Source organism: Dermacentor albipictus, chromosome 5 (assembly GCF_038994185.2).
Source record: "Dermacentor albipictus isolate Rhodes 1998 colony chromosome 5, USDA_Dalb.pri_finalv2, whole genome shotgun sequence".
In the NCBI taxonomy this organism is placed as follows: domain Eukaryota; kingdom Metazoa; phylum Arthropoda; class Arachnida; order Ixodida; family Ixodidae; genus Dermacentor; species Dermacentor albipictus.
In genome coordinates, this window is record NC_091825.1 from 124,718,870 (window position 1) to 124,731,649 (window position 12,780).

The 12,780-nt window shown below is 46.4% G+C and overlaps 1 protein-coding gene across 3 annotated transcripts in view; it reads left to right on the top strand.

Moving 5' to 3' along the window:
- LOC135913925 (paired box pox-neuro protein-like) overlaps positions 1–6,543 on the top strand; it is a 29,796-nt gene extending 23,253 nt beyond the window's left edge. For all 3 annotated transcript variants that reach the window (XM_070539724.1, XM_065446616.2, XM_070539725.1), the window contains one exon: positions 6,001–6,543. In XM_070539724.1, the coding sequence (XP_070395825.1) occupies positions 6,001–6,479 (479 nt within the window). In that variant the 3' untranslated portion in view covers positions 6,480–6,543. The remainder of the gene's footprint in view (positions 1–6,000) is intronic.
- The last annotated feature ends 6,237 nt before the right edge of the window (positions 6,544–12,780 follow it).

Sequence of the window (12,780 nt, forward strand, 5' to 3'; positions counted from 1 at the left end):
GTGGATGGAATGGGGGCGGAATCTAGGATTCTGTGAATCTATGATTGTGCAACATGTTTATTTGCCTTGTTTGACGCATTATATACAGTTACTTCTTCTTACATACATAGACTCGTTGGAGACTTATACGTATACTTAAATATCTTGTTGCGAGGTTTTGTGTATACGTGCAGTGAACTTTGTCTCCAGTGACACTTTTTTGTCCTTTATCAAGCCGTATTTTCGCATTTGCATATCTCATTGTATCTTTGCATTTCTAAAGTACGAGGGCGAGTCAAATGAAAGTGAGCCTACCCTAACCGCGCAATAATGGTTTGGTTCATTATCTGCGAGGCATGCGCGCAGGAGAACGGCATGTCTCATTTACAAAAGTGACACGCAGGTGTGAAAAATGTTCTTTAATGCTCTCATACACTGGGTTGAATATGGTTGCGTCACATAATGGACACTTCAAAAGTTGAACAGTTCGGTGTCACGAAGTTTTTCACAGCTGAAGGTGTTTCCAAAACAGAAATTAATCACCATATGACTGCCGTGTGCGGTGAACACTGCATTGCATTGACCACTGTGAAGCGTTGGAGCAAACGGTTCAAAGGACGTTGCAAAGACATACCAAGACCGGGCCAAAACCATCGTGCAATCACCTCCCACACAATTTCAAAGGTTCATGAGCTGCTGAAACAAGAATGGAGGATAAGCATCGATGAACTGGCAGACCGTGTGAACATCAGTCACGGTTCGGTTCACGCCATAATTCATGAGCTTCTCGGTTATCGGCTCTTTGGTGCGCAGTGGATCCCCAAGATTTTTATCTATGGATCGCGAGAAGACGGAGAAGTTTCGCGCTGCCTTGACTCATCTGATCGGGTATCACAATGAGCATGACAACTTCTTGCTTGCAACTGTGATCGGGGACGAACCTTGGTGCCACTACTACGAGCCTGAAACACGACGGCAAAGCTTACAGTGCAAACATTCGAATTTACCACGCCCAAAGAATGTAAAGGCCATCATTTCCTCTGGAAAGGTGTTGTTGACTTTTTGTTTCGATCGACGGGGTTCATTACTGATAGAATTCGCTAAATCTTGAGAGACTATCAATTGTTTCCGATATTGTGAAACGCCAGAACGGCAGCGTGTCGCAATCAAGAACGAACAACGTGGAAAATTGACGAATGGGGTCATCTTGTTCCACGACAATGCCTGTCCCCACGTCGCATATGCGGTTAATGCAAAACTGGCAAAGTTCAAGTTGGAAACGCTGCAACATCCGCCATACAGCTCAGACCTGTCACCTTGCGACTTCTACATTTTGGGGCAACCGAAAAAACAGCTCAAGGGAACCAGATACAGACTTTTTGAAGCAGCAACCCAAGGAGTTTTATAAGACGAGAATCACGCAACTCGTTAGTCAATAGGACAAATGTCTAAATTCTCATGAAGACTACTTTTAAATAAGGTACCCCGTTGTTGGCCCATTCATTTGACTTGCCCTCATATATCTTGCAGAACTCCTGCTTTTTATACGTGCTCTCTGTCGCGACTATAACTTCGGTGCATTTACTCACGATACACGACAAGGGACAGCTACTCCTGCGTAATACATTGGAACAAACGACACCGTCATTGAGATTTTTCACTGGCCATTGTATATATACAAGAATGTAAGCACGGTTCTTGAATAACAAAGTTTCATTAACATATTTGTCCTCAACTTGTTCAGTTCATTGCCTTTTAATTTTTCATATCAGCGGCATGCACTGCTTTCCTGGTTTCGAATTGATATAGTTCTAAAGTTCGTGTGATATTTTCTTTACTTAATAAATAGACAAAATACATGGAAGCATTGACGTCAGTTATGTTGGGCACAATTTTTGGCACATACGAGTATAATATTTTATGAAAAAATACATATGTTACTTGTATTTACAGTGCGTAGCTTTCAATAATTCGTTTGCAGCATCTTTGGCAATGACAATGCAGTTATTATTCATGTATTTGATCCCTCGATAAATTGTTTAAGAGGAAGCTTTAGCTCGGGCCCAATCCGACGCGGCCTATTAAAATACTCATAAAACGGAAAAACGATTTTCTGAGATAATCCTGCAAATCGCTTTTAATGAAATTGGTTGCATTTGAGAGAGACAGTTAAATCCTAGTGTCTGTTGGAAACAGAACTTCGATTTAGGGCCTGAATTTTGTTTAAAATATCTTGGAAAATTCGAAAGTTTGAAAAAATGGAAGCACGACGTTTACAAACTAATAGCAATGCATGAAGAACAGATACTGTGGTTCTGTAAACGGCATTTATTATAACAGTCAAAGCGGACAAGTTTGCTGTGTCAATTTGTATCTTACGTGAATTGGTTACGTTGTGTACAAGGGTTCTGCAAAAGCCGTATTTCCACAATACTAAATTTTTTTGAGATTCATGTGTAACATATATATTTTGTCCCCTGCAGATGTACTATTAGATGCAATTCATAGAATTGTGATATCATTTTTCATTGTTGAGTCACGGAGTTTTAAACTTTATAGTTTCGTTTTCTGAAAATTTTCAATTTTGGCCAATTTTTTATATATAATTGACCACCTAAATGAAAACTTCAAAGCCAGTAGTCACTAGAATTAAACTTTTTCTTTTAAATGCAACAAACCTCCTCAAATTTGGTGAAGTGGTTGCAGGGAAAAACGAATTCCCCTTCTACATGTACTTAAATAGGAGCACCCGAGCTAAAGCTACCTCTTAAGGAGGAGGCTGAGCTGCAACGGGCAGCTATATATATATATATATATATATATATATATATATATATATATATATATATATATTGGGCCAGTGGCGTAGCCCCCCCCGAACAAAATTTCTGGCTACGCCACTGATCTGCACGTATTCACACCGATAGGACCTTCTTCCGTCCCTCCCGTTTCCTTTCTTCCCTTAACCCCCTTCCCCTGTGTAAATACAAGAGAAAGCAAGAGTAGTATAGACTAAAGAAAATGCGAAGATATGACGTTTCTACAATTCCGTACACCGGAGGACAACTAACCTTTATATGCTATGTATGACGACATAATTAAGAATACGACCCAGAACTCAGGACATCATCTGTAGGCAGCAAAAGCGAGATTAGGCAGGATACAGGCGCACTTACAGACAGTAGCGCAAGCAACGAAGGCCAACACCGCTTATAAAGGATGAGTTATAGAAATTATTTGCGCAAACCATCTCCCTGCGCCTACAACGTTCTTCGCATTCGTCGAGTAGTGACCACCAGCCGCGAGTCTCGGGTAGAGCATTAGCCGCAACGTTAACACCCCAGCTGCCAGCGGCTAGTCATAACCATTATCAACTGCAGAATGGGCACTGTGCTCGCAAGCAGCTCGTAAAACAAGCTCTGCCCATCCTCCGGTGTTTAACGAAGCGAGCAGGCCCATAATCACCTGTGGTCAGTTTCCCTGGCCCTTTAGACGGAGCAGTGAAACTTCATCCACAGAATGCGCCTCAAATGTTCCACACAGGAGGTGCCTTCTTCCGTCGTTTCTGGCACACAGAACGCAACGATGTGCCGTTATAAGCGGTTTATGGCAGCCCGACGTGGACGTACCCCTACGACACCGCTGCAGTTCACTGTATAAACGCTCGTCAAGTTTTCGAGAGATCTGCGACCCTCCATCTGGCGACAGTGGCAAACGAGAATTGAATTAGTTCACCCCTCGCCCACGAGAAGCGCCACGCGCCACTAACGGCGCGGCGCGCACACGCGCACGACACACGCGTACTGTGATTACGGCTGCCGCCGCCACCTTGTGGCGGGAGTGATAGGTGTCACGCTCCGCGGCCTCGCAGACGACTCATTTCATGGCGATCGGAAGCAGACGACAAAAAACGCGGTTAATCTCTCCCCTGCCAGCTTTGTGGCCACCGATCACCCACCACACCCAAGCTGTTATTCCTCCCTCACCCCGAAGCTGAATGGAAACTAGCTCCCCCTTCCCCAGAGGCCTACGTTTTCTTTATTTCCGTTTATAGTAAGTGCTCGAGGGAGGCGGGGGGAGAATTCCCAAAGGGCACTTTGTTCCCGTCGGCGTTCGCTTTTCGACACCGCCAGTTCAGCGGTCGGTGTTCTGACTCTGGGTTGGCGAATGTGATGCAGTGCTTTACTTGCTCCCGTAGCGGTGAAAAAAGGGAGGGGAGGACCAGATAGGAATCGGACGCTGTTGGCGCACTGGGGGAGATCAATCGCGGCTCTAGGGACTTCTCGTCGCAAATAGGGGACGTGTTGAGAGGTTCTTGAACAGAGAGAAAACGAATTTAGATTTGTGTCCATTGATAGCGACCACTGGGGTCTCTATACTAGGTCCCAGAAAATGATGTGGCCAGGCACAAGATGCAGGAGGCGCACAGCAGCCATTTTTAGCTGCTCGCGCGTTTGTGATATGATATTTTGCTCTCTCTCTTCTTACTTGTTGCTAACAGCACCTCGCAAAAAGCTTCTCTTCAAATAAAGCTGCGGAGGAGTTGGCTACTTGCTTTGACGCGCCGCGACCATATGACCATAGCATACACAAGTATGTTATGGGTTACTGAAAAATAAGAGCAAATCCACGAGTAACAGTTTTTCGCTTCACAAGTAACACTTCAATCCTTTTCTCTACTTCAAACATGCAGACGAATGGCCGTTGGCGCAGTCATACCACTTGAAGTGTACAGGGTGTCCCACGTAACTTCAGCTAAACTTTGAAGATACGCAAACGCCACGTAGCGGACATAACCAAAGTAAAGTTGTTTGCCGTAGATTGGAGATACTCAGATTATGTTCTGCATTCTAATAACACAATTAGTCTCAATAAATGAACTTGTCAAATATTATAGTTAGATTAAAAGAGTCAATGAGAAAATTGTAGAGCAACATGAAAAACTCCCGATAAAGCGTTCTGTTGCTCAACACGTGCTACTAAAAGCGTTTTCCGAGCGTGAAAGAGTCCCGCAAATAAATGCGAAATGCCTATAGCGGCCAGTCGCACGGCAATTCTGCATGTATTCGCCAAGGCTAACTTTAGCGAAGGCTTAAAAAGACCGCGAAACACACACAGCACAAACACACACACACACACACACACACACGCGCGCTCGCGCGCGCGCGCGCGTATGTATGTATGTATGTATGTATGTATGTATGTATGTATGTATGTATGTATGTATGTATGTATGTATGTATGTATGTATGTATGTATGTATGTATGTATGTATGTATGTATGTATGTATGTATGTATGTATGTATGTATGTATGTATGCATCTATGTATTCATGTATGTATGTATGTAAAAATTAAATTATGGGGTTTTACGTGCCAAAACCACTTTCTGATTATGAGGCATGCCGTAGTGGAGGACTCCGGAAATTTTGACCACCTGGGGTTCTTTAACGTGCACCTAAATCTAAGCACACGGGTGTTTTCGCATTTCGCCCCCATCGAAATGCGGTCGCCGTGGCCGGGATTCGATCCCGCGACCTCGTGCTCAGCAGCCCAACACCATATAGCCACTGAGCAACCACGGCGGGTATGTATGTATGTATGTACGTATGTATGTATGCATGTATGTATGCATGTATGTATGTAAGTATGCATGTGTGTATGTATGTATGTGCGTGTGCGCATGCATGTGCGCGTGTGTGTGCGCGTGTGCATGTGTGTAAGGGCGCCCGAACAAAAGCGAAATCGCAGCCGCGAACTTCAGCCATAAGTTGTCTGCTACTGCATCCCGAGCGTACTTAGAAAAGAACTGCTAGGTGGCCATCAGTGGCGCCTCTATAGGCGAAGCACTACGCATATCGGTGCTGTATAATATATAGCCAGACTGAACCTGAGTAGAGGCCCTATTAGTAGGTTGTTTATTCACTGTTCTACGCGGCTTCTGCACCATATTGCACCCGCAGAAATTGAAACTGCTGGCATTTACTGACGTCTGCTCTTCACACCTCGCCCTTCTTTCAGGCCACTCGAAGTCGGAACAGGAGTCGAGTTTGGAGGCGGAAGTGACATCATCGTCGGCCGACGCCGAGTGCAACGGGCTGCCACCTGCCACGTCCCAGCAGCAGCTAACCGAACAGACGACCGCCGCGGCAGCAGCAGCGGCTGCCGCCGCAGCCGTAGCAGCTTTCCAGCCCCAAGCCGCAGCTCTGGCTCTGTGGGCCGGAGCCGCAGCATCTAGCCCAGGCAGCGTAGGATTCGCGTCATTCCCGTTCACGAGGTTCGCACCCATGATGGCGCCGTTCCCGTGCTCCTACTTCTCGCAAATGGCCGCCATCTACCCGCACGCCCAGCCGCCACAGCCATCGTCGTCGTCCATCGAGCCGGCGATCGTGGTGGACAGCAACATCGTTGCCGATTCGGCAACTTCGCCGTCGCCCGCGGCGGAAGCACCGGCGAACGCGGTGCATTCAAAGCCGAGTTCGCTGGCACTGACTCCGTGACGCGTCGGCGAAAGGCGTGCGTTGTTTGTTCGTTTGTAGTAACAGTTGTTGAGCGTTCCATATAATAGAGAGCTTTAGATTAGGGGACGCAAGCGGCTTGAGTACGCAAGACCTAGGGGCGACAGTACTGCGCGTGCGCAGACTCAGACATAGGTGTCTGCGCATGCGCAGTACCAAGGCCCCTAGTTCTTGGGTACGCAAGCCGCTTGCGTCCCCTAATCTAAAACTCTTTAATAAGAGTTGCACTCTAGGCGGGCAGTTTTGTTTTTTTCCACGCGGAAACGGAAACTATAGGAATAAAAAAACAAATTTTGTGAGACGACAATGACAAGAAAACAGCAAACACACAGGCGCAGGCTGTGCTTGAGTAAAAAAATATGTTTTTTTTTTCGTTCAACAGGATGGTATAAACTATTGTTGATGCGGCAGGTGCCTTGGGATGAAGGACTTCGCGCTAGGCAAAACCTACGACGTTAGGCATGCATGTGGCGTGCACTTCCGGTTAATGGCATCGCCAGAATGCTCCTAAGCTACTGGTACTGCACACTATATTAACTCGGCGTAAAAGTACCTTCCATCTCGAGTAAACGGAAATTGATCGCGCCGTTTATTCTGCTCGATAGATACGACCCCGCTTTGCCAAAGATAAATGAAAAAAAATAGGAGTTTACGATCCGTTAACTAGAGGAATTATATAAGCCGATATAGCCCTAATAGAACAGGAACTGCGAGCAAAACGAGTAACTGAGCAATGCTTGAAGCAGCTTGCAGAGCATATCTGACAAGTCACTAGTCAGGGAAGCATGGGGGCTCCCGCAAGTACGAATAAGCAACGTTGGAAAAACAATACAACCAGACTACGCCCACTCCCCCTACTAAGGGCCGCAACAAATGTATCGGAGTGATAACTGAAAATGACGTTCGGATATTCGTGCAACTGTTGCAAATGTTTCATAAGGGGGTCAGACAGCGTAACGCTACCATTGCGCTGAGTGTGGGCTTTTAAAGAACAAAAAGTACGGATAAGTGAACACGGCGATGAGGCGCGGCATGTGTGCGCACGGTTCCACCTCTTGAAATCGATTTCCTATTTTCTGAATCACCCACAACGTCTAATGTGACTTCACCCGAAGGTTAGCTCGCGTCTCAGTAATGGAATTCGCATGCCGCTGCGGGGCGGATAAGTGGCCTATGTGTTCTGCTGCTCAAAAAAAGAACGCGTTTCAGTTTCTGTACTAAGCCACAGAGCTATAGGCCAGGTTTTGACGAATGCAGAATCGCAAATGCAACACGTACCAAACGTTCAACCTAAATGCTGAAAACTGATCCGGCGCCTCCTAGATATTGGATTCAAGGCCATTTGCGTTGGAGTAAAAGTTATTATCTCCCGATTTTTTTGCTGCCCAAACCAATGTTACAGCAAATAGCCGTACCTGGCCAACGCGATATGTCGCTGCAAAACCGCCTTCCACGGCGTAAAAAGCTTAAAAATAAACTAGCGGATAACCAACACAGCTATACATGTAATCAGGGTGGTCACTGCGTTACTCACAGCTGTTCTACAACCGGTACGGAAAAAACGTGCAGTAAACAATTGAGCACGGCATCTTTCTAATTCCGGCACCTTGTCAATAGCATATCTAGGCTGTAGACGACTATAGAAGGGCTCTTTATAATAGCAGAATAAAGGCGATCAAATCGGTGTTATTTTGTTACCGCTATAGAACAATGTCGTGGAATCTGCGAACCCCTTCGAAGAGTTGGAGCTCGTCACTTGTTCGCGCGTGAAAATTGTCACTGTAAGCACCAGAACAAAGAAAGCGTTAGTTCCCGACCTTCGGTGTACACATGGAGTGGTACGACTTATTCTGTGCATGACGAGAGTGCGCGCATGGGCACGTTGTTTGTCGTTGAAGTCATCAGCATCTGGTCGAAAACACAGAGTGTCATTTTCATCGTTCATAGCTAGTCATACGAAATCAACAAACCTTGCTACCGGAGTTCATGACTCCAAATGTGGAGAGCCCGTTCGCTTTCGTTGTTGTAATGGTTACCAATCTATACATTATCAAAGCATCCTCGTATCGAAGCTCTTCTTCGACTCCACCCTGCGAGGAGTTGTGCCTCCCGGAGACTTCAGTCACTGCACTACGATAACCACAGCCTCCGAGATCATCCGCGGTTCTCAATCTCGGAGGTCACGCGATACATTTGCCAGCGATACCCGCGGTTTAGAAACAGCTCGAGAAGAAGTGAAGAACTGAAGAAGTGGCTAGCGGACTCCTTCCCAGATATCATGAGGGCACTTGTCAGACACCTAGCTTAGACTTCAAGGCCTGGCTGACAACTAGGCCTCTCCTCTTCAGAGACGGGGACTGGGGCTTTGTGTTTAGTGCAGTTATTCTCACCTTACCTTGAGATCCGTCTCATGAAGTCTCCCTGCTCGGTGGAATCGAGGAAGAACTTAGACTCGAAGCTGGTCTGTGGCTACGGCTGTAAGGATCTATATCATTATCCTCTTTACAGTGATCTCGCGTTTCTTGCCCCGTGATGCCAAGTACTAGCAATGGTGAGAATGTTGTCAATAAAGTAAATGACCCTACACGGACGTGTGTGATTCTTTTGTTTCTATCTCTGTTCGACTGCCTCCTATATGCCATGTTTAACAATGTATTTTATTTTAACGCTGTCACTTGGAAAGAAGTTAACATACCGAAGGCGGCGGAATCAAATAATGCATGGTAGCATATTCCCTGACCAGTTACAGTCAAAGCATACACGCTCAAAACTACATACTTGACATGAATAAAATTAAATGTTCTCTGCTTCAAACTGCAAGATGATAGACAGAGGTACCGTTGTAGTAAAACGCACAAAGACGCGTCTTAAGCACATGAATTGGCATAGGTTCAGTTTTATGAGAATGAAAATAATATACGCGGAAAGGGGACGAATCACGCACGAAGTCCAAAACAAGCTCAAAACTCTTGTTTGAAGCCGAGTAAAGGATGAGCAAGCAAGAAAGGTATAAGCGTGCGCAGTCTGACGACCATGACAACAGTTTGCTTTATCTGGATTACGTAGAATTATTGCTGACGTCTTCTTCTGGTACACCCTAGCGCTAACTCCATTTATTAATCACTCGAGGTCGCCTGAGGTCTGTAGCTTCGCGGACTTTTAAGTTGACATGCAGTATCAAACCACTCCCTTCCAGTACGAAATCACGTCATCCTTATAGCAATACATTGAAGAGGCTGGTAAACGCGTAAATCGAGTGCAAGGAAACGCTATGTGCTAAACGTTGAACAGTTCGTGCCGCCACCGTCAGTGGAGTGCCATCCCATTCGACGGAATATGCGCAGTTCGCGCGCAAGGAGGGTTAGGTCTTCAAGGACGTTGAGTGCATGCACTTGGCTGCAAAAAGCGACATAGCAAAACGGACGCACCGTAAACACTACGTTCGGTCTCCTCGGTGGAAGAACCAAGCCAGGGAGCGTATGACATGCTACGAAGCCAACGTTCTGCCTTCCGCTGTTGGCATACGCGTTGCGCGTTGAGAGCGTCAGCAAGGCTTGGCGCTGCGCTTGGACTCCTCTGACACGGTGCGACATCTTGGCGCGACCCAGCACGCAAGAGAAGGTGTTGCTGAATAAAAGGAACAGCGACCTGGCAGCTACAAAACGCCTCACAACGCTGGCGGGACGAAGAACGCGGCCTGTAGTGGCACAGACGTCGCATCTCGATAACCCACGAGAGAGCCCTACCGGGTAGGTAGGCGAAGAATGGTGAGTTGTCCTCAGCTAAACAGGCACAGGCGTGGATTGCATACATCGCGAACTGACATGACCTGCACATTGGCTCCTCTGATTTGTTCAAGCACCCTGCAGCTTTCGCTGCACGGCGAGCGAATTGACATTCCTGCTGCCTTTAGCTTCAACGCGAACTCAGCGGCGAGAACACACAGCGCACGAAACTATCAGCCCCTCAGCCCGCCTAGACTATGTACCCATCGCAGATCGCTTTCAAGATGGGTAGGGCCCGCGCTCAGCCGAGCCGTGCGCAGCCACCAGCAAAGAAAAACCTACCTCACCCTCGCTCCCTGCTCCCGCTTTGCCTTGTGCGCGATGGAAGACGGCGCGCTTCGTCCCCGCCTTCCTCCCTTACAAGGACGAGATCGAGCCACCATTCTCAGCCTCACCCTCGCACGCTCTCGCTCGTACCCACAGCCCGCGGCCACAATGTTATCGCGCTTGAACTTTGTGGCACATATTTCAATTTACGCATTGTTAGCCGATGAAATTGTATGACGTATATCCAATTGAAACGAATCTCCAGGATGACACCAGTTGCGAGATATTTCTCAAAGTGTGGGACGAAATAGGCGGACGTTCCCGTTACTTTAACGCTTTAATGCATGAAGAAAGCGTTTTGATTAAAAAGTAAGTGGAAGAACAGTACATATTTATGGCGAGTCTTATAGCGCATATTTCCAAACTGGTGTCATTCTGGAAATTAATTCAAAGTGGACGCGTCTTGCAAACTCATCGGCTACAATTCGTAAATTCCAATATGTGCCGTAAAGTAGTTGTCTAGAAAATCATTCGTGATATTTTTAATTAGACGAATATGTGTTTCGATATTTCGTGCAAGTGATGTCAGTCTATCTTAATAATACTGCACAAGGACTATAGGATTGTGTTATCTGCAACAGGCGATTTTTTTTAATTCCGGGAAACTTAAAAATGATCACCGCGTATAGTGGCATAAATAAATGTGTGTACTTATGTGCATTTAATACGTATTTTGTTCCTTTGATGTCATCGAACTTGCAGTACACTTGCACAGTTGCTGCTGTGTTCTTGAAGATTATTTTGTTGTTGATGTTTCCAGTACGTAAACAGGGGTGAGGTATTCTTCCATGTTTTTCATCCAACCTCTCTTCATTCTTTTCGATCGCGCTCCTTCCAGTTGTAGACGACCATAATGGTATTTTAGGACGGGGTCTGTAACGTGACAGGTAAACCAGATGTGAAAAGCGCGATCATAACATGCTATGCACATGGGGCATTTATATTTTTGGAAGGGTACTTGGCTTTCCCAGCACTGTTGGCTCAAAGCGACGGACGGGGCTACTTAGAGATGTAATGCCTACTGGCAATCTTCAGCCATACCATTCTTCAACTAGCAGGGTGTACGCTGAATTCAGAAAAACGTGAAAAAGCGCGAGCCGTGTGAACCGAACAGCTTACTTGAAATTCCTTTACGTTGTTTTCAATGGCGCTAAGCATAGCGATCCGCGCAAACCGAACAGGTAGAGATTATCGGTCGCATGCAAAAAGTCCAGTCACGTGAGAGCAACCATCCAGGCAACGGCGCGAAAGTAATTACTGAACGAGAAATCGTGCACAAATTGTCGATTATAATTTGAATATAGGCGAATAGCCCGAATGATCGAGCGAGCGAACGAAGGGACGAGCGAGTGACAGTGCACCCCTCTCTAGCCTGCCCTCCCCCCTCACCTCTAATTCGGCTGTGCGACAGAATCACCCCCCCCCCCTTCGTCCCTTCACCACAATTCCATTGCGCCACAGCATGCGCCCTTTTCCTCGGCGCCTTCGTATCGCAAGTCTTACCCTCGACCATCAACCACCGCCGACAACCACGAGAACAGGCACCACACACAACGTCCTTCCTGCGCGGAATGCAATAAAATGTATTTCCAGACTCCGTTCGGTTGAAGGCGCCGCAACCAGGCATGATGCTGAGGTAATTTCTGGCGCCTGTGTTTACACCAAGTTTAGCTATATAACCTCCTTTGTTTTCACGCGTTGAATAAAGCGAGAAATCTGCTAAAAGTCCGTCCACGCTGCACTTTCAACATGCGTATACGCCGAAAACGCGTGGAAGGGATATATATATATATATATATATACCGCGCACGAATATATATGTATATTCGTGCGCTAGGAAGGGGCGCCCAAGAGCTGCGCTCTAAGAAAGCTGCTGAAGCATTTGTGTTTCGTATACATCCATATGTAAAAGAACCTACTGCAAGGAAAACATCATATATCGTAGCGTAAAAGATAAAAAACTGCTGCATCATTAGACTGGCAGAAACACTAAATGAGAGACAAGTCGCACGTTGTCATGCATACGCGGCTTCCGCCGTGATACCAAAAACAAAGCCTACAATACCCATTTTGTTTCCGTGTTGCTTAGAAAACTCTTGCTGTGTCTGACTTGTTATGATTTGCGGCACTTTATTTAGCATAAGGAGAACAGAAACCAGACCATAATTATC